Source organism: Nyctereutes procyonoides, unplaced genomic scaffold (assembly GCF_905146905.1).
Source record: "Nyctereutes procyonoides isolate TBG_1078 unplaced genomic scaffold, NYPRO_anot_genome, whole genome shotgun sequence".
NCBI lineage: Eukaryota > Metazoa > Chordata > Mammalia > Carnivora > Canidae > Nyctereutes > Nyctereutes procyonoides.
The window spans coordinates 6,171,456-6,194,176 of NW_026575041.1; the positions used below are offsets into that span (position 1 = coordinate 6,171,456).

Sequence of the window (22,721 nt, forward strand, 5' to 3'; positions counted from 1 at the left end):
CATGCTCTCAGGATGTCAGGTGTTTGCACTTCTGCTCTCTTAGTCTGGAATGTGTTCCTCATGGCTATCCCCAACTACTCTTGGAAGACAAGTATAGAATGAATAAACAAATATGGTATATCCATACAGGCCAATACTATTTAGCCATAAAAAAGAACAAAATACAGATTCCAACTATATAAATAAAAACCTTGAAATGATTACACTCTCGAAAGAAGCCAGACACAATGGGCATATATTGTATAATTCTGTGTTTATGAAATGTCTGGAATAGGCAAATTATAGAAACAGAAAGTAGACTGGCAGCTGCCGCTGGCCAAGTAAAGGGAGAATGGTGATTAAAATTACTAACATGCAGGGTATGCAGTACAGGGTTTCTTCATGGGGTGGGGAGAATGTTCTAGTTTGATAGCAGTGATGGCTGCACTACTTCGTTAATATACTAAAACCACAGAACTGTATTAAAAATAAAAATGAGGGGCACCCAGGTGGCTGAGTCAGTTGAGTGCCCAACTCTTGGTTTCAGTTCAGGTCATGATTTCAGGGTCCTGATATGGAGCTCCTCCTTGGACTCCATGCTCAGCAGGGAGTCTGAGGTTCTCCCTCCCTCCTCCCACCACTGACACGTGCATACTCTCTCCTGAAATCAATCAATCAATCTTTAAACAAAACAAAAGAAAGACGATGGTGGCTTGGACAAGAACATAACTATGAAGGGGATGAGGAACCAACAAACACTGGATACATTTTGCAAAGAGAGCTGTTTGTATTTGCTGATACAGTGGATGTGAAGGGAAAAAGAAACGTCAAGAATGCGCCCCCAAGTTTTAGATCCAAGCAGATGAAAAGATGTGGTTGCTTTTAACTGAGATGGGACAAATATGTTGAGGTGAAAATGTTAGAAGCTCAGATTAACAGGCAGATTACGGATTTTGATTTAAGAGATTCCTAACTCTTGTGTTTTACTATTTGTACTTGAAGTTAATTTAGACTTTGGCGAAATGGAGCGTATCATCCTAATTATTATATTGTGGAATATGATTTTTCCTAGTCTAAGGGTTGCTCAGGGTTAAGAGTTAGTGGTAGAATTAAATCTTTATTTTTTAAAGATTTTATTTATTCATGAGACACACAGAGAGAGGCAGAGATACAGGCAGAGGGAGAAGCAGGTTCCAAGCAGGGAGTCCAACGTGGGACTTGATCTCGGGTCTCCAGGATCACACCCTGGGCTGAAGGTGGCGCTAAACCGCTGAGCCACCTGGGCTGCCCTGGGATTAAACCTTTTAAGAAGCAATTGAGCTGACAGTACAATACCACAAAATCTAAAACAAAAGAAATCAAACAAAAACAAAGCCAAGCATAGGCATCATTTCTGCCCAGTATGAACCCATACTTGGTTATTTAAGTACTGGGCCCTAAATAGCACACTGGATCTCCATCAGAGTTCATATTTATGACCCTATATTATCATTGACAATTTCCCTGTATCTCTCCTCCACAGTTTGGAACTCCTTAAGAAACTGCATCATGTCTTTGCATTTCCAGGGTAGAGCACAGTGTGCTCTAAGAATAGCAATTCTTTCTAAGTATCTATAGTATATGATTGCAGGGTTCACCAATAATTTTCCATCTTTTTTTCATCTGATTCTAAATTAATGAGGTGACAAAATAGGGAAGATAATGGAGTGTGATAATATTTCTTACGGGGGCCAGGAACCTGAAGGAAGACAGTAATGAGTGATGTGATTAATATGTTCTAGGCACTTCTCCAAGCACTTTATATGAACTAGTTCATATAATCTCAATATAACCTGATTAAAATACAGACTATTGTCACCCCCCATTTTATAGATGAAGAAAGTGAGGACATCGTAGAGAGGTATAGTAATTTGCCTAAGGTCACAGTACAGACTAAAGGCAGGATTGAATTATAACCTGACTTCCGAGACCATCTGTTCAGTCACCGTGCTATACTAACAGCATATGGTTTAGAAAGGTTTTTGACAGTTTGTAATTTTGGGTACATGAAAACTCGGCACACTGTTTAGAATTCAGCTTTTTGAAAATGGTTGTCAAACCATTACAATTTTTAAAATATTTTTATTGAGGTATGATTTACATACTTTGAAATGAAAAGATCTTAAGTGTTCAGTCAATCAGTTTTGACATTTTGGTTGCTTTAAAGTTTTGGCAGGTATAAACAAAGCTGCTATAAACATTTGTGTGCAGGTTTCTGTGTGGATGTATCTCTTAACTCCTTTGAGCAAATACCAAGGAGTATGGTTGCTGGATCACATGGTGTTTAATTCTGTAAAAAACCATTAAACTGTAGTGAGACGTGGCTATGCCATTTTGTATTTCCACCAGCAATGGCTGAGAGTTCTTGTTGCTCCACATCCTTGTCAGCATTTGGTGTTGTCAGTGTTCTGGATTTTGGTCATTCTAATAAGTGTATAGTAGTATCTCATTTTAATTTACATTTTGTTAGTGACATATGATGTGGACCACTTTTCATATGTATCTCTGTACAAATATATATATTTGCCATCTGTATATCTTTACTGGCAATATGTCTGTAAGGTTTTTGGTCCATTTTTAAATCAGGTTATTTACCTTTTCTTAAAAAAAGGTTTATTTATTTGTGAGAGAGGGAGCAGGAGGAGGGGCAGAGGCAGAGGGAAAACAGACTCCCTGTTGAACAGGGAGCCCACCGTGGACCCAACTCCAACTCCAACTCCATAATCCGGAGATCACAACCTGAGTAAAACCAAGAGTCAGATGCTCAACCAAGTCAGCCACCCAGGTGCATCTTAAATCAGATGGGTTTTTAATTATTGAGTTTTAAGAGTTCTTTGTATATTTTGGAAATAGGCCTTTATCAAATACACCTTTGGTTAAGCATTTTCACCCAGGGCAGCCTGGGTGGCTCAGTGGTTTAGTGCCACCTTCAGCTAAGGGTATGATCCTGGAGACCCGGGATCGAGTCCCACATCGGGTTCCCTGCATAGAGCCTGCTTCTCTCTCTGCCTGTGTCTCTGTCTCTCTTTCTCTCTGTGTCTCTCATGAAAAAAAAAAAAAAAAGTATTTTCTCCCAGTCTGTGGCTGAACTTTTCATTATAGTGACAGTGCCTTTCCAGAGCAGAAATTTTAAATTATAATGAAGTTCAGCTTTTATCACTTCTTTCTTTCAGAGACTGTACCTTTGGTGTTGTACCAAAGAAGTTATTGCCAAACCCAGTATTATCTAGATTTGTTTCTGTGTTATCTTCTTGGAGTTTTATAGTTTTGCATTGTATATGGAGGTCTGTAATTCATGTTGAGTTAATTTTTTGTTGAGGGTGTAAGGTCTGTGTCTAGATTCAATGTTATGCATATGGATGTCCATTTTTTCCAGCATCATTACCTTTTCTCCACTGTACTGTCTTTGTTCCTTTATACAGGTCTATTTCAAGGCTCCCTATTCTGCTACACTATATATTTGGCTAGGCTTCTGGTGTCCCTGCATCTGCCTCTTCTTTTCACCAATACCACACTGTCTTACCTACTGTAGCTTTATGGTAAGTTGTGAAGTCGGTTAGTGCCTTTCAGTGCCCCACTGCATCTAGGTTATCAATTTGTGAGATAGAGCTGTTCATGGTATTCCTTTATTATCCTTTTGATGTCCATGTACTTGTACTGGTATCTTTTTTCATTTATGATATCAATAATTTGTGTTCAATCTCTTTTTTCATAGACTGGTTAGTGGCTCATCAACTGTACATCTTCTCAAAGAACCAGCTTTTGCTTTATATGTGAAGTTTCTTCTAAGTAATGCTTTCACTGCAAATTTTCAACCACAAATTTTGAGTTGTATTTTCATCTAATCCAAAAAATTTAAAACTTTGTCTTGAAATTTCTTCTTTGACCCATGTATTATGTAGAAGTATATTACTTAATATCTAAGTATGTGGGGATTTTAAAACTCTCTTTCTATAACTGATTTCTAGATTAATTCTATTTTATGGTCTGAGACTAGACACTGTGTATTATCTAAATATTGCATTTTCAGAAGATCAAATAGAGAAAATTCTTTTTTTATGGATCCCAGTTTTTCGAAAAATATTCCATTTTATTTTTAAGTTGCAAAGTTGTTACATTTTAAAATTTATCAATTATTTAAGGATGACTTTCAGCTTAAAAAAAAAACAAAGCAGAATTCTTAAGACAACTTTTGTCACATAATCTTTTTTGAGAGTTAAGCAAAAACATGTTTCCAACATCAGAAATCCCCAAGAAAATCAGCATTACTTTAAAGAAATAATTTTAAACAAGAGGAGATTTTTCATTTCACTAGTAAAAATAATATTCACCAATGAGGAAAAATAGCGAAGTAGAATCTGTTAAACAAAAAAATCAAAATTCTACTTAACTTGCTTAGAGTCTGGCATCCGAATCTAAATACTAGACTCCAGAAGGATGTCATCAGGGCCAGGTAGGATAATGGCCTACACATTACTTGGTAGTGTAAAATGCACATAATGCATTTTAATGACAATTAAGACAATAATTTTGGCAACAGGCAAGAATAATACAATGCTTTTTACATTCAACATTCACAAAAATAAGAGACTTATAGAGACAAGACAGTTCACCGCATCTGTCAAAAGTAGTACTACTGTGTCAATTTAAAGAAACTTAAATGTCATGTCACAGAACAGGTCAAGTATATGAAGCACAGACCAAACTGAGAATCTGTAGAAAACTATGGCAATTCTCAAGAAAATACACATATTAAATAAAACTAAGAGCTACTATTTACAATAAAAGGGATTTCCACAGGTTCCCGAAGCTCCTCTACAAATCCCAGAGCTGTACTATATTCCTTAGGATAACCACAATTGCTCAGCTTAGAGCTTAATAATACATGTCGATAAGCAATATAAATTTACATATTCTTCACAATAACTTTACTATCATCCTCATTTTAAAGTGCAGGAAAGAAAAAAAATAAAAGTGGAGGAAAGAGAATACCAGGGAAATTAAGTATTCTGCCATCACACAGTAAGCAGAGGAATCCAGATTTAAGCACAGTTAACTCTAAACCTAAGCACTTCTCTCACATCATCCATTAGGGTATGATCTAATTAAAACACTGTACATTAGAAATGGTTTTAAGCATTATGACTGATCAGTAATAATCATAATTATTTTTCTCTGTCATATTTTCTTCATATACAAAGTAGGAGAGAGTAACTCTTTTTTTTTTTAAAGATTTTATTTATTTATTCATGGGAGACACAGAGAGAGAGAGAGAGAGAGAGAGAGAGAGAGAGAAAGAGAGAGGCAGACATAGGCAGAGGGAGTAGCAGGCTCCACGCAGTGAGCCTGACGTGGGACTCGATCCAGGATCTCCAGGATCACGCCCTGGGCTGAAAGCAGCACTAAACCGCTGAGCCACCCAGGCTGCCCGAGAGTAACTCTTAAACAACAATGCAAGGTTGATACAGGAAATAATAGAAGTGATAAAACATCATGAACAGAACTTCATTCAATGTTTATAGGGAGAGATGGTAAGTGAACTTCATTTCAAGACTACTTTATTTCCATTTAGTAAATTAACTACATGGAGAACCATATTATAGTATGATTAAAGCATGTTTATAAAACATTCCCCTATAAATTCATTAATTTCCTTTATTCTTAAGACACCAAAGTTAAGCTATCCTGACCCAAATGTTCCAAATTTCCACAGATTATCTCTTCAAAACATTAATAAATAATCACTAACAAAAATCTGCTAAAACTAAAAAATGAGCAACAAAGTCAAGGAGTTTTTCATAAGCAGTGGTTATATATTTACTAAGTTCTCCCTACTTACAGATTTATCTATAGTTTGATAATTTCAAAATTAATATAAACTGTGGGTACTGGTATTAATGAAATAAATTCTAAATAATTATATCACAAAAATAGAAAATTAGAGATACAAAGATTCCTTTAAAAAAAAGATTTATTTTTTTGAGAGAGACAGAGAGTGCAAGAGTGGGGGCGGGGGTGGACTGTGGGTAAGAGAGAGAGGTAGAGAATCTCTAGCAGACTCCCTGCTGAGTGAGGAGTCCCATACAGGGCTCGATCCCATGACCCCAATCAAGATCATGACTTAAGCTGCTATCAAGAATCGGATGCTTAACCAACAGAGCCAGCCAGGTGCTCCAGAGACACATGATTCTGAATAATGACCTCAGTGTCACTTACTAATTAAAAAATAAAATTTTATTTTAAGGTTTTACATGAAATGTTTCCACTCAAATATATCTTTTAAAAAAGATTTTTATTTATTTATTCATGAGAGAGACAGAGAGGCAGAGACATAGGCAGAGGGAGAAGCAGGCTCCCTATGGGGAGCCTGATGCAGGACCCCGGGTCCATGACCTGACCCAAAGGCTCAGACACTCAGGTGCTCCAAGAACAGGTGACTCTTGATGTCAGGGTTGTGGGCTTGAACTGTTCAGTGCAGAGATTACTTAAAAATAAAATCTTTAAAAAAAATACAAATAAGAAATCAAGATTTTTTTAAAAAGAACTATGCTAAAAAAAGGGGTACAATATTCCTCAGATTTCTTCAGAACTGTAAAGGAATGTATGCATAGTAAAGATTAAAAATATACTAGGGGCAGCCCCGGTGGTGCAGTGGTTTAGTGCTGCCTGCAGCCCAGGGCATGATCCTGGAGACCCTGGATCGAATCCCACGTCATCGGGGCTCTCTGCATGGAGCCTGCTTCTCCCTCTGCCTGTGCCTCTGCCTCTCTCTCTCTCTCTCTGTGTGTGTGTCTCTATGAATACATAAATAAAGTCTTAAAAATATATATATATACTAGGGAGGTGGGCGGGGGGTGAGGGTGACTGGATGATGGGCACTGAGGGGGGCACTTGATGGGATGAGCACTGGGTGTTATTCTAGATGTTGGCAAATTGAACACCAATAAGAAATAAATTTATAGGGATCCCTGGGTGGCGCAGCGGTTTAGCGCCTGCCTTTGGCCCAGGGCGCGATCCTGGAGACCCGGGATCGAATCCCACGTCGGGCTCCTGGTGCATGGAGCCTGCTTCTCCCTCTGCCTGTGTCTCTTCCTCTCTCTCTCTCTCTCTCTCTCTCTCTCTCTCTGTGTGTGTGTGACTATCATAAGTAAATAAAAATTAAAAAAAAAGAAATTTATAAAAAAATAAAAATTAAAAAAAATAAATAAAAAATAAAAATATACTACAGTGCCAAGATGAACTGGCCAAATTAAAACAATTAGAAATAAATAAAGGATGCCTAATAGAAAACTGTACCTAGATAAGAACGAAACAATGCTTTTCTTGTATTTTTAATGGGTTTTTCTGTGCATATTATTGGTGCATTATTATTTGTCAAATTCCAGCTTCCTGAAGTATAAGGTACATGTGTTGATATGGACCACCATGCTAAATATATCTATTTGTTTGAGAAATAATTAAGTACCCACTATGGGAATTGTGCTGGGCAAAAGGCTAGGTTCTGGCAATTCCCCAACCCTACAAAAAAAAGGATCACCTTAGCCTTAGAGATTATATTCTTGTAGAGAAGAGATTAGAGTAAGAAACGCAAATAAATGTGAAAAGATTCCAATAAAAGATACCTGACAATGCATTTCCATGAAGAGCCATCTTGATCATCCTGTTCTTCTATGTACATTCTGACATTGTGATCTTGATCCAACTGGTACCAGTACATGAGGCCATCTTTGTCTCGGCCAATTGGTTGGAGACGCATGGTATCAGCATCCTCTTCATTGATAATGTTCTTGAATTTGAGATTGTCATCAAACTGACACTCGCAGAGGTACTGAAAAATAGTCATAACATGGCTTAAAATACTTCGTAAATGTTTCTCCATCACAGAAAATATGGTATGTTTAACCATAGAATTGATTCAGGGATGGGAACAGAAAAAAATACCATCCTCTCACCACTTTTGTACAACCTGTTTAGAATAAGCAACTTAAAAAGATATATTTCAAGTTAACACTTTAGTATTACTTAAATTTACAGATTTAATATAACCAATGACATAAAAATAATATATTTCAAAAGTACTGTGTTTGTACTAGTCTCCCAAATTTTCTTATGTATAAAATTTTCAATGATTCTTTCTGCTAAAGCTTTTAGGTGACATTATTCTTGGAACAATTACTGGTGAATAAATTAAAATAATTATAACAGATAATAAATTATTACCTTTAAGAGTGCTAGTTTGCATTCAACACTCATTTCAAGATAGCCCTTCTTCTCCATCTCCCATGCCCAGGTGCTATTAAACTCTTGGCATATCTGTCAGAGAAAGTCAATATCTTAATACATAAAAGCAATTTCTATTTACCTTAGTATTTTGTTGTACAATTATGTTAATTTATTTATAATGGAGTAAGTTTATATCAAATACAATCCAAGGCAAATCCATTCTTAAATACACCAGAAATACTTACTTATGACTAATGACCAAATTTAAGTTAAGCAGTGATCTCTATAGTTCTCTCATCTAATCTCAAGAATTTTTTACATATTTTATGGCACATTTTCCCAAATGCAAAAATTATCTAATTCCCCTTCTAAATGGCCTAAAAGTTCCTTGAGGGCAATAGTTTTTTTATCGATATGCCCAGAACAGAGGTAGACATTCAAAAAACAGGTCAAATTATAGGTACATTTTTAAAAAATATTTTATTTATTTGAGAGAGAGTGAGAGTGAGAGTGAGTAGAGGGGTGGGGAGGGTGGGAAACAGAGGAAGACGGACAAGGGGACTCCATGTTGAGCATAAAGCCCCATGGAGGGCTCAATTCCAGGACCCCAAGATCATGACCTTAGCCAGAATCAAGAGTAAAACGCTATCCTGGAATACTGTATGTCTCTGGTTGACAGGATTATATATTGTAGAGAGGGGAAAAAATTCTATCAAAAGCTAAAAGGTCAGAATCTGAATGGACATTTTACCAAAGAACATATAAAATGGCCAATAAGCATAGGAAAATAGGATCATCATTAGTCATTAGGGAAATGCAAATCAAAACCACAATGGAATACTACTTCATATCCATAAGGATAGCTGACATTCAAAAAAGAAAAATAAGGGGCGCCTGGGTGGCTCACTGATCTCAGCCCCACATTGGGCATTCAGCTCAGTGGGGAGCTGGCTAGAGATTCTCTATCTCCCTCTGCCCCTCCCCATGCTCACATGCTAACAAAAATAAATCTTAAAAAAGAAAAGAATAATAACACTAAATGTTGGTGACGAAATGGAGAGACTGAAATGCACAGGTTTTGATGGGAATATAAAATGGTGCAGCTGCTTCATAAAAAAGCTAAGCAGTTCCTCAAAATGTTAACATTAAGTTACCATGTGACTTAGCAATTCCATTTCTAGGTATTTATATAAGAAAAGTGAAAATACATGTACATGTAAAAATCTGCAGTGTTCGGAGTAATATTTTTTTACAAGAGCCAAAAGGTGAAAACAACTCAAATATCCATCAACTGAAAAACAGATAAATAATATGTGGAATATCCATGAAGTGGAATTTTGTACAGCTATAAAAAAAGAATGAAGTAGTGATACATTCTACAGCTTGGATGAACATTAAAAACATGCCCAGTGAATGAAATCAGAAACAAAAGGTTATATATAGTATGGGTCTATGTATATGAAATGTACACAACGGTAAAATACATACAGACTAAAAGTTTATTAGTAGTTGTCAGGGGGCAGGTAAAGGGAGGAATAGGGAGTGATAAAAATGTTTTAGAATTAAGACAATGGTGATGATAGCACATCCTTATGAATACACTAAAAAATACTGTATTGTATAATTTAAAGGGTAAATTTCATGATATGTGACTAATATCTCAATTTAAAAAAACAGAGAGTTAAGAATGCAAACCCAGCTTATGACTTGGAAGTACCTACTGAGGACTCTGCTATATACCACACCTAAAAGAAGAGGATGTTGATTGACTATCTTAAAGGTTAAATCTGAGGGTGTAGAAGCTCATGTTCAGTATAAGACGGGCTGAGAATGATATAGCTCCAACGTCTGCTTGACAAACCAAGTACAAAGGCATAGCCAATGACTCATGTAGTCAGATACCAAATACAAATGAACAACTCTTAATTATCTTTTATCATGTGAAAGGGGATAAAAGTGAAAAAGGGGTAAAGAGATAATTAAGACACAGGCCTCTTTGCCTCACACTACTTACTTTCAACTTATTGACCTTCCTTACTTATAATTTAGGATGGAAAAACTTTTGTGCTAATATTCAGAATGAGTAGGATACTCTTGTTTCTTTAAGAAGGCAAAGGTAGACATATTATTTTGCCATTTGAGAAAAAAAAAATCTCATATTTGCCCAAACAACCATAACCCATTGCTATTACAAAGTAAAGACTGTCAAAAAAATAATCTGTAAGTGACAATTATGCATTACTATATAGACAGATTTTTTTAAAAAGATTTTTTATTTATTTATTCATGACAGAGAGAGAGAGAGAGAGAGAGAGAGAGAGAAAGACAGGCAGAGGGAGAAGCAGGCTCATGCAGGGAGCCCAACGCAGAACCTGATCCTGGGACTCCAGGATCATGCCCTGGACCAAAGGCAGGCACTAAACCACTGAGTCACCCAGAGATCCCCTATGCACGACTATATAAATCTACACCAGAGGTCAGCAAACCTTTTCTGTTAAGGGCCAAACAGGAAATAATTTAGGCTTTGTAGAACATACAGTGTCTTTCCAACTATTCAACTCTGCTGTTGTAGTGGAAAAGCAACCACAGAAAATATATAAATGAGTAAACTTGGCTGTGTTCCAACACCACTTTATTTATGGATAAGGAAATCTGAATTTCATATCATTTTCATATGTCAACCATTCTCCCAACCATTTTAATATGTAAAAACCCTCACTTAGTTTTCAGGCCATACGTAAGTAGACAGCAGGCCAGATTTGGCCCATGGGCCAATGTTTGCCTAGAGTGCCAGAAACTAGCTGTGTCTCTGAGACTGTCTATGACAGTTATTCTTGGATCCTTGTGAGACAGAGAAACTAAAGGGACTCCATGAAAAAACTGCTTTTTTCCTTCTTCTATTTCCATTAGGACCTCCACCTCCACCTTATACATGTCTTATAGAACAGACAATGAATGTCTTCCTTGTGAAGGTCAAGGAGTTAATGACTTCTTTGGAAGTCTTCCAGCATAATAGATGACATCTAAGGAGTAACCAGGCAGGGTCATCACAAATGTTTTCCAAGACACTGACTGATCAAGACCACTGGCTGGCACCAATACATGAGTGACTTATGGAGAACATCTAAACACTCATCTTTGTTCCTGGATGCCAGAGAAGACATGTGCACCAGACAACAACCCTCAATAAAAAAACCAGACCCCAAGTAATAACTCTCCTCTCCTTTCCAAGTCTTCCAGATGCTCTGTATGTATCTGCACTCTCTACATCTTCAATAAACTCTGCTCTCACTTCCTCTTGGCTCACATTTGATTTTTTTTCTTTTTTAGATTTTATTTATTCATTCATGAGAGAGAGAGAGAGAGAGAGAGAGAGAGAGAGAGAGAGGCAGAGACACAGGCAGAGGGAGAAGCAGGCTCCATGCAGGGAGCCTGACGCGGGACCCAATCCTGGGTCTCCAGGATCATGACCTGGGCTGAAGGCAGAGCTAAACCGCTGAGCCACCCAGACTGCCCTCACATTTGATTTTTATCCTGTGCAAAGCCAAGGACCCTCTTGACTGGTCCCTAGGAAACCCCCTCTGAGTCCAAGGACCCAGCAAGCCTACATCACTTGAAGCAAGAGGATCCTTATTAGATTATTAATTCATATTAACTCCCTATGCCCCAACTTGAATCTGATCTGCTTTGTAAACATAATTTGGTTTTGCATGCAATTTCTCTTTAAAGCATGTTCAGTATCTAAAAATGAACATTTTTGTATAATGTTCCTATTTATCACTTTAAGTCATTATTCCATAATACTGGCTCTATGTTTGATTCTCTCTAATCTGGTTAATGAGAGGTCATATCCTGTAGTATCCCCCTGCATGGTGCCTAAGGAACAGCCTTTCTGATATACACGTACACATGAAATCAAAGTACTGTACCTGTAAGACTGAATGATATTCAGCCTGGGAGGCCTCTTGGCCACCTAGCTGCTACTATTCCAATACCCCTAGGCTGTCTTTTCCTCTTACACACAGAACAACAAGGATGAAGATGGGAAATAGGGACCGGGGGGGGGGTGGAGGATGTTTAAAAGTCCACATCATCTCAATATTTACAGAAAAGGTGGTTTCACATGCCTACACAGCAAATATATGGAATTTATGTCAGTGAGATCATTAAACACATTAATCTTGGAGGCATATATGCAATCAAGTACCAATAATCCTTCTCTTTTTTGATAACATAGAACATAAAGCATTAAAAGGGGGCAGAATGAGGGTGGGCATTAAAAAGGGGAGGGATTGGGTAGAGCAGAAAACTGCAAAAACCCTGCATGCATGAACATGAACATCCAAAACCCTGCATTAAGAGACTAAATCAAACTCTAACATGGCTTCTAGCAGCCTCAGGACTTATCCCTGGGACCACCCTATTCCTCTTGAGTTCCTGTCTAGAAAACTCAAGGTTTCCAAAAGAATTTACTATTTGTTCCAGCCAACACCTGATCTAAGTCCATGAATTTACTTTTCCATTTATTTTAAAAACAAACAAAACCTTACAATTGTAAATCTTTCCCCTGTCCCTTTGAGATGTATATGTGTCTCCTGTAAGAGTGTCTTTCTCAAGGACTTAAAAGCCATTCCTTTGATTTAGAATCCTCAGGAAGGATAGGACCCTCCCAGACTCTGTGCGAGGGTAGAAAGTTTATCTTTCAAAGTTGACAGACCAACTTTCAGACCAACCCTCATACTTACTTTTTGTTAACTTTTCCTTTCTCTAACCCCTTTTCCTCCCCCTCATTTCCACCTCCTGAAACCCTTAGTCTCCCTTTAAAATACCAGTCACCTCTGGGTAAACTCGAATTGAGCTCAGCCCCTTCTCCTACCATAATAGTTAAGTGAATGAAATCTGTCTTTACTGCCTTTATCTTGGGGGACGGGTGGTCTTTGGATGCCTTTATTTTATAAGTTTATAAAGAGAGTCATTTATCTGGTGATTCCACTAATATTTACTGAGCACCTACTCTATGGCAGAAACTAGTCAAGGAGCTGGGATACCATGATTAAGAAGACAGGCAACCTGCTATCATGGAGCTTATATTCTTAAGGATATTACAACAGGTAAAAATAAGAAAATATTAAGTAGAGCCAAATGCTTTATTGAAAACAAAACAGTAATGTGCTACAGATAGTTTGAGTATTACTCTGGTTGGGTGCTCAGAGAAGGCCTCATTAAAAAAGTTGACATCTTGGGATCCCTGGGTGGCGCAGCGGTTTGGCGCCTGCCTTTGGCCCAGGGCGCGATCCTGGAGACCCGGGATCGAATCCCACGTCGGGCTCCTGGTGTCCTGGTGCATGGAGCCTGCTTCTCCCTCTGCCTATGTCTCTGCCTCTCTTTCTCTCTCTCTGTGACTATCATAAATAAATAAAAATTAAAAAAAAATTTAAAAAAAAATAAAAAAGTTGACATCTTGAACACCAATAAAAAATTAATTTATTAAAAAAAATAAAAATAAAAAAGTTGACATCTGACACAAAAAGTTGAGACAGAAATCAGCCACAAGAAGGTCTGAAGTAGTAATGCTTCAGGCAGAAAATACAAGCTACTACAAAGGCCTTCAAGTTTGGTGTATTTAGAAAAACAGAAAAAAGATCAGTGTAAATGAAGTAAAATAAAGGGGAAGTGGCAGAAGATAAGGTTAAAGAGGTAAAACAAGAGCAAAATTATGGAAGCCATAATAAGAAATTAGGATCTTATTTCAAATATAATGGGAGGCCACTGGAGGATTTTAAATGCGGGAATAACAAAATGTGAGCCATGTTTCAAATATAGCTGCTGTAAATGGATTGCAAAGCAGGGGTGGGGGTGTGGGGGGTGGAAACTAAGAAACCAATTTTAAGGCAAGAGATAATGATGTCATGGACTATGGAGGCCATAGTGGCAACAGAAGTTAACTGTATTTTGGAGGTAGAATCATCAGGACTTTTAGTAGAACGTATGTGGGCAGTGACTGGAAAGGAAAAACAAAGGTGACATCTACATTCCTTGGCTTGAACAAATAGGATGAAAGTGCTTCTAACAAAGGTATTAAGACAACAGTACCAAACAGAAGGAAGTTGACAAGAGATTTGTATCTTTCAAAGTTAGTGACTGAGCTGAGACTTGAAGCTTATGACTTCTGGTTCAGAGCTCTTTCCACTGGATCATATGTCTTTACATAAACCTTTTAAAATCTGAGTCCAGAAGAATTTAACTGAGCTCTGAGAAGTCAACTCATCTTCATACCCCTAGCTTGTAGCAAAGTATGCAATACAGCATATACAAAACAAACATCTGATGAATAAACGAAAGAAACACCAAAATAATGCTTTACCTTAATTAAAAAACCTCTTTTAGGTTAACCACTATTAATTAGCAGCCAACACAACATTTAAATTTAACATTAAAAATTCTTACTAGAATAATAATAACAGCCAACATTTATTGCATGTTTACTAGTTGTCAACTACTGCTATTATTTTAAAATATTAACACGATCAATTCTCACATGCTTTAGATGTATGTAATCTTATCTTCAGGAAGTTATGTGCTTTACCCAAGGAATGAGAGAAACAGTAATTAGTATCAAGAGTCATTTACAGAGAAATTAGTATATATTCAGGTCACCAATCAGGTAGGCTGTCACCAACAAGTTGTGAACAAAGGCTAGAATGAGAATTACAATCTAGAAACTGAGTAACTAACACATCAACTACTACAAAAAGAGAGAGGAGAGAAACCTTAATTCAGTAAATGGATAAAAGGAGATCAGCAACAACTCAAGGGTAAAGTTTTATTTAAGTGGTGACTTTAGTGCTAGGACTTGAAGAATGAATAGGTTTTACAAGAGAGGAGGTGAAGAGAATTTCAGGAAGAAAAAAAAAAAACAGAATATGCAAAGCCAGGAGGGTGTGAATGATACTGGTCTATCCTGTCAATGTAATGGTGAAGAGAGCAGTTCTTTCTGCTGAACTCTAGAGCCCTAGATCTTGAGTGCTTGGGTTTGAAAGTGGGTCCAGACAAGGCTGTGAAGGGAAGGCAGTGAGAAAGGTTGTGAAAGTAGGTCATGGCTTGTGCATATGGGGGCTCAACAGTTTAGTGCCACCTTCAGCCCAGGGTGTGATCCTGGAGACCCGGGATTGAGTCCCATGTCGGGCTCCCTGCATGGAGCCTGCTTCTCCCTTTGCCTGTGTCTCTGCCTCTCTCTCTCTCTCTCTGTGTGTCTCTCATGAATAAATAAATAAATAAAATCTTAAAAAAAAAAAAAACAGTTCCATTGCACTGTGCAAAACTGACGGGATAATACAGTCTGAGGTCAAGGAGACCCACTAAAGCCTATTTTCCAACAAATTAAGGGAAAGAGTTGAGTTGAGCTAACCTATTTGAGAGAAGCAGATTTAGGTTGCTAGTGCATCCACCTTACAAAAGCATTAAGTTTCATGTTTAATATACGGTTTTACTATTTGCAATATAACGTTCACATTTCACTTGAGGTGGGTGTTCTTTAAAACTACAAGATTTTTGAAGGCAAATACAAAGTCTGACTCTTCTATTTTCTATAGTATCTACCAAGTACAGGGCCTTGCTAATAGTGGACACTCAATCTCAATGTTCTCTGCTATAAATTGAGAGAATTTACTATTATTATGGTATATTTGGGAACACTGTCTATAAGAATGCATTAAAAGTTATACAGAATGGATGTTTAATCCCTTAAAAAAATATACTGGAACTATTTTGATGGCAAGATTTCTCAAGCAATATGGTTTTAAAAATCAAAAGAACACTAAAACCCTACTGACAGAGCATAAGTATATATTAATTAATTAGCTCACTCCACATTTTATCAGGAATGTACTGTGCCCCAGACAATATGTTTGACACCAGGATACATAAGATACTATAACTCCTGATAATCGAACTCAGGATTAGAGGGACAGGCAGCTGAAATCTCAGTTAATTTATAAACTGGGCAAAATTACACATGGCAAAACTTTGAAAGGCTGATCTCAAAAGTAGCCTATTCTGAAGTTTTGGTTAAGTAAAAGTTATCCTGAAAATATGTGAAATAAGTCTAGCAGGAAAAATAAAATCTCTATCATACCTATTTTATATTCATAGGTAAGATTAACCATGTATCTAAAATGTAATTAAAATGGAAAGCACCTCTTTCCAAGTAATCTGCTTTATATCAGTAATCTAGGTAAAAAGGGAATTAAGGCTCTAGGGTCCTGTAGGTTGAGATTCACACTGCTTTCCCTATCAGCAGTGTGATCTTGTTAAATCACCACCACCTCTTTGAATTTCAGTATCTTCAACTGTAAAGTAGAGGTTTTACTAGTAAAACCTAGGTTTTGCTAGTGAAAGAGACAAGAAAAGAAAGATGGCTATCAGATACTCACTGTGCTAGTTTCCTTATTATGTAAATGTAAACCTAAAAATGTTCTAGTAAATGACCACAAGAACCAACTGGAATACAAGTAAAACAGAAAGAATTAAGAGCTGGTAGGAAGTATATCAGTGTCCTTCAAATTGTACATAAACATTGTTTCATGACATTTTTGTTTCATATACATATATAAAACATGCCTAAGATTTAAATAAAATTATTGGTGATTGACTTGTTTTAATTTCCTACTTTTATTTTCTGGGTAATTGACCTCATTTAAAATATGGTCAGGCCAGAAGGGGGAGCACTCATGCCTTACCACTGGTCAACTGTAGCCTGAAAAGGTACTACTTATCTATCCCAGCCAGAAGGTTTTCTTCTTGCCAGTAAACAGACCAACGGGTAAGAGACTGTCCCAACTCAGCCCATGAAAAGCCACTCCACTACAAACTCCCAGTTTATGACTCTTGGTTTATAGTCCATCCCAATACCTCCTTCCATCAAAGAAATGACCTCTCTTTTGCTCTCTGGACTTGCCCAGCTTGCTTGTCCTAATTCTTGGCTATTCCTTAATAAATCCATTTTTTGCTGATAAAATAATTAACTGTTTTATTTTTGAGGTTAATAAACCCTATATTATACTGAATGGCTTCTCTTTTTATGTATGCTCTGTGACCAACATGACAGTGAATACGTTGAAGCTAACATCACTGCTAGATCTACAGACAATTCCCTGATGGTTGCACTTTTTAAAATTTTATTGTGGGGAGATTATATATACAAAATTTAAAAATGAAATTTGGCATTTTAATCATTAAATGTACAATTCAGTGGTATTAATGACATTCACAATGTTGTATAACCATTAGCACATTTTATTCCCCATACTTCATCACCCAAACAGAAACTCTTGAACCCAAAGCGATAACTCCCCACTCCCCTTCCGCCCTGCAGCATCTGGTAACCTATCTACTCTCTGTGCATCTGCCTGTTCTAGACAGGTTATACAAGTGGAGCCATCCAATATTGTCCTTCTGTACCTGGCTTCTTTCAGGTTAACATATTTTTAGGGTTTATCCGCACTGTAGCAAGTATAAGAACTCCATTCCTTTTTCGGAATGAAAGATATTCCACTGTATGAATATACCACATTTTGTTTATCCATTCATCTGTTGACTGACAACTGGGTAGTTTCAACCTTTTGGCTATTGTTGAGTTATTCTACAATAAACACTGACATACAAGTAGCTGAGTCTCTGTTTTCAATTCTTTTAAGGATACAGCTAGGAGTGGAATTGCTGGGTCATATGGCAATTCTATGTTTAGCTTTTTGAGGAACTGCCAAACTGTTTTCCACAGCAGCTGCACCATTTTGCATTTCCATCGGGATTATATGAGGGTTTCAAGATCTCCACAACCTTACCAACACTTGCTGTCTTTTTTTATAAAGTAGCCATCCTATTAGGTATAAAGTGATGATACCTCATTGTGGTTTTGATTTGCATTTCCCCACTGACTAAAGACATTGAATACTTTTTCATGTGCTAATTTATTAATCTTGGTATATCTTTGGGCAAATGTCTACTCAAATATTTTGCTCATTTCTAAGTTGGGTTATTGTTTTGTTGAATTTTGGGTTTCTTATATGGCTGGATATTAAATTCTAACAACTTACATAATTTGCAAATATTTCCTCCTATTCTGTAGGTTGTCTTTGTACTTCGTCATTTTCTTTGATGTACGAGTTTTTAATTCTGATCAAGTTCACTTTATCTTTCTCTTGTCGTTCACATGATTTTGGGTGGTATCTAAGAATCTACGCCAAATATAAGGTCATGAAGATTTAACCCTGTGTTTTATTCTAAGAGGTCTATAGTTTCACTTCCTTCATTTAGGTTGTTGGCCCGACGTGAGTTAATTTTTGCATATGGTGTGAGGTAGGGTATCTTGAATTTGGAAAGTTGTTATATTTCAAAAAGAAGCATATTTCATATGATAGGCAACAGTCCAAAAAAAAAAAGGAGGTTTTCTTTTAAAGATTTATTTGAGAGAGAGAGAGAGTGAGTGAATCCAAGCAAGCATGAATGGAGGGACAGAAGGGAGAGGGAGAGAGAACCCAAGCAGACTCCTTGCTGAGCAGGAGCCCAATGCAGGACTGGATCTCATGACCCTGAGATCACAACCTGAGCCAAAACCAAGAGTCAGATGCTCAACCAACTGTGCCACTCAGGTGTCCCCAAAGAAGCTTTCAAAATATGACATAAATCTTATATATAGTCCATCCTCTCATTTTCAGATCAGACAAGAATAGAGATAACTATATAATAGTAACAATTTTCAATGGTAGGAACATTGTATACTTAGAAAACTTCACAAGATTGTATTTTTTACGTCCTACATTTATCTGATGAGCTAAAGCAATGAGAAGTGACTTTAAATTACAATTTTCATGTAACTTCTTTGAAAACACATTAATATTTGAGTTATAGAAATGTTTCCTATATAAAGAACTGACAGGTGTGCACACTTGAAAAAAAAAAAAACATCTAAAGAAGAGAAGCATGTTCCTGAAGTCTACTCAGAGGCACAATTGTCACAAGAGGTTTCCCAGCCATAATTAAGGTAATTCAGCTTGTTGCTCTATGGAAAGGCTTTCAGGTATATTATTATCACAAAACACTCATTAGACCACCTGAAGTCACTTAGTTCAGTAGAAAACTGAAGAAAATAAAACTCAGGGGCAGGCCGGGTGGCTCAGCAGTTTGGCGCCACCTTCAGTCCAGGGCCTGATCCTGGAGAACCAGGATTGAGTCCCGCGTTGGGCTCCCTGCATGGAGCCTGCTTCTCCCTCTGCCTGTGTCTCTGCCTCTCTCTCTGTGTTTGCGTCTCTCATGAATAAATAAATAAAATCTTAAAAAAAAAAAAAGAAAGAAAGAAAGAAAAGAAAACCCAGTATTTTCTATATCCACAAGTATAGTGAGTTTCTTTGGCCCAAGTTGCTGTTAGTTTCCAAAGGAACGCTACCCACAGAAAAGAAAAAAGTTGCCTAAAATCACTATGTTGTTTCTCTAATTTATTATTATTATTATTTAAATAACATTTGCTAGTTTCCAACTATTTGACAAGGTACTATGCTGAGAAAATTCACACGTTTTTTCATGAGAAAACAGAGGATTCAAAGAAGCAACTTAACTTATACACAGTAATTAGCAGAGTTTGGATTTTTTCCCCATTACTTATCCAGCTCTTTCTACATCACCACATGTAATTCAGTTATGAGTGTATATTATGGCTGCTCACACCTTACCAGAGAGTAAAGGGTACTCTTTAGGGAACATTTTACAAAGTTAAAAGTATGTGAAAATATTTTCCAATATGCAAAATACTTTCCATTAAGTATTCATGCTGTGGCATGAGACAAACTTGTATTCAATCCTTGCTTCAGCATCCACTATCTATGTGACCTTGGAAGTAGTTTAATTCACCATCATCTGAGGTGTGTTTTGAACTATATGATAATGTATGTAAAACAGCATAAGACCTATAGTAAGCTCTCAAATATTAGCCCTTAGCCTTACTACTAAAACATTAAGTTTCAGAGAAATTGAAACACTAATAAATTGCTAGTGGGAGGGTAAAATGGTATGGCAGCTATAAAAAAAAAAGGCTGGTAGTTCCTCAAAAAACTAAACATAAAATTACCATATGACCCATGAATTACAATCTTAGGTATACAGACAGGAGAAATGAAAATACATGGTCACATAAAAACTTGTACAGTACCTAATGTTTACAGCAGAATTATTCTTAATAGGCCAAAAGGGAAAAAATTCCAAATGATCATTAACTGGCATGGATAAATAAAATATGGTCTTATCCATATGATGCGATACTATTTGGCAATAAAAAGAAATGAAATACTAATGCATGTTACAATATGGATAAACTTTGAAACAATTATGCTAAATAAAAGAAGTCAGACACAAAAGGCCACATACTTTTTATGATTCTCATTTACAAGAAATGTCCAGAATAGGAAATTCATAGAGACAGAAGTACATTATTGGTTGCCAGAGGACTGGGAGAGGGAGGATTGTGATTGGGACTGTTATTAATGCGTATACAGTTTATTTTAGAGGTAATGAAAATGTTCTGGAACTAGATAGTGACTGTATTTGCACAACATAGTGAATATATTCAAAACCAATGAATATACTTTAATATGGCAAATTTTATGCCCTAAGAATTGTACCTCAATAAAAAAGAAAACACCAATAAACATATTAACAAGGCAAATAAAAATTAAAGATAACCACCTTAGTTTAGTTTTGAAAAATAAATGTAGCAGCAGAGAAAAACGCTTGTCAAAATATAACCAAAAAAAAATTGTTTTAAAATATTTTATTTATTTATTCATGAGATACACAGAGAGAGAGGCAGAGACAGAAGCAGAGGGAGAAGCAGGCTCTACTTAGGAAGGCCCGATGCAGAACTCCATCCCAGGACCCCAAGATCATGCCCTGAGCCAAAGGCAGACGCTCAACTGCTGAGCCACCTAGGTGTCCCAAAATATAACCAAATTAATAAATGATAAATGACTTGCTAAAAATAGAGAGCAATCATCCCTAAGGAGTAAAAACAGCGGGTCTTTTCGAAATTACTATTTAGATTAAAGCTATTATTGTCAAGTTTATTCACTTTCAAGAGATTTCTAAACCTGTTAGAGGAATCATCAGACAAGAGATAGCCCTTGTATTCCCTTTACTTTTGAGGGACAAATGAATGAGGTATCATTCTGATGAGGGAGAAACACCCCAAAAGAGATATATTAGGTTCTTTTCTATTCAATGTCATTACCTCTCAAGTATTTTTTTTTACTCTCAAGTATTAAGCATCAAAAAAAATTCTGCTTACTCTAAGAAACATATTTATTTTTTATATTTAACATTTCATAAAATCAAGAATTTTTTTAAGGTTAATGATTACATTCAACATAATAGCATTTCTTTTTTCTTTCAACAACCATCTCTAAATCATGTGGCATGAAGAAATTACAGAACCAGGGATCCCTGGGTGGCGCAGTGGTTTGGCGCCTGCCTTTAGCCCAGGGCGTGATCCTGGAGACCCGGGATCGAATCCCACGTCGGGCTCCTGGTGCATGGAGCCTGCTTCTCCCTCTGCCTGTGTCTCTGCCTCTCTCTCTCTCTCTCTGTCTGTGACTATCATAAATAAATAAAAATTTAAAAAATATATTAAAAAAAAAAGAAATTACAGAACCAAAGAAAAACAGCAATAATAAATTACCATTGTCTCTTAGAAATTATTCTGAGGCTAAAGGAAATCAACTGTGATTTCATTTATAGGATAATTTATTAAGACTTGGCTTTCCCATTACTTTTCAAGGCTATTATATGGCTGTCTTTGGGCAGAAGCCAGAGCAGTAGGGAAGCCAAGGCACAGGTACTGAATTTGTTGAAGGGAGATACTTGTTTATTAACATATTGATATTCACTATCCATGACTAAGGTGTATAAAATTGCTCCTGTGGTATCTTTAGTGATTAATAACCACAGGAAATAGAGGAGTTTCGTGGAAGCATGAGAGTTCACTGCAGAGAAATTTCTTTGTGACTCACCAAATAAAAAAAGGAATATGAAGCTCAATAAGGCCAAGGCCTGGTCAACTGGTCAACTAAGCAAGGAGTTAACAGATCCCAGCAGAAGTGCTAGTTTCAATTTCTACTTACTGGGTTTCTTTATTTTTAGGAGGGTAATTCCACTTTTAAAGTAAAAAGCCACCAGCAGGATTTTCAAGTTTCTTTACTCTAGATATTAGAGAATATATGTTGACAAGTGTAGGATATGGCAATACAATGAATGCTCTTGTATTCATTTTCTATCAGTTACCAAGATTTATGATTCTGCCTTCCAAAAAGCTCTCACATTCACCCTCTTCTTTCCATCCTTACTGCCAAAACCTTAATTCAGATCTCTTCATTGCTCAGTCGGATTATCATAATAGCTTCCTTTCACATGATACCTGGGCTTCCACTCATTACCAT

At 36.8% G+C, this 22,721-nt stretch overlaps 1 protein-coding gene across 1 annotated transcript in view; it reads right to left on the reverse strand.

Annotated features, from left to right (window-relative positions):
- RSF1 (remodeling and spacing factor 1) overlaps nt 1-22,721 on the reverse strand; it is a 158,727-nt gene that overhangs the window by 63,267 nt on the left and 72,739 nt on the right. The window contains 2 exon segments of the mRNA XM_055320465.1: nt 7,641-7,846; nt 8,239-8,331. Coding sequence (XP_055176440.1) covers nt 7,641-7,846; nt 8,239-8,331 — 299 coding nt within the window.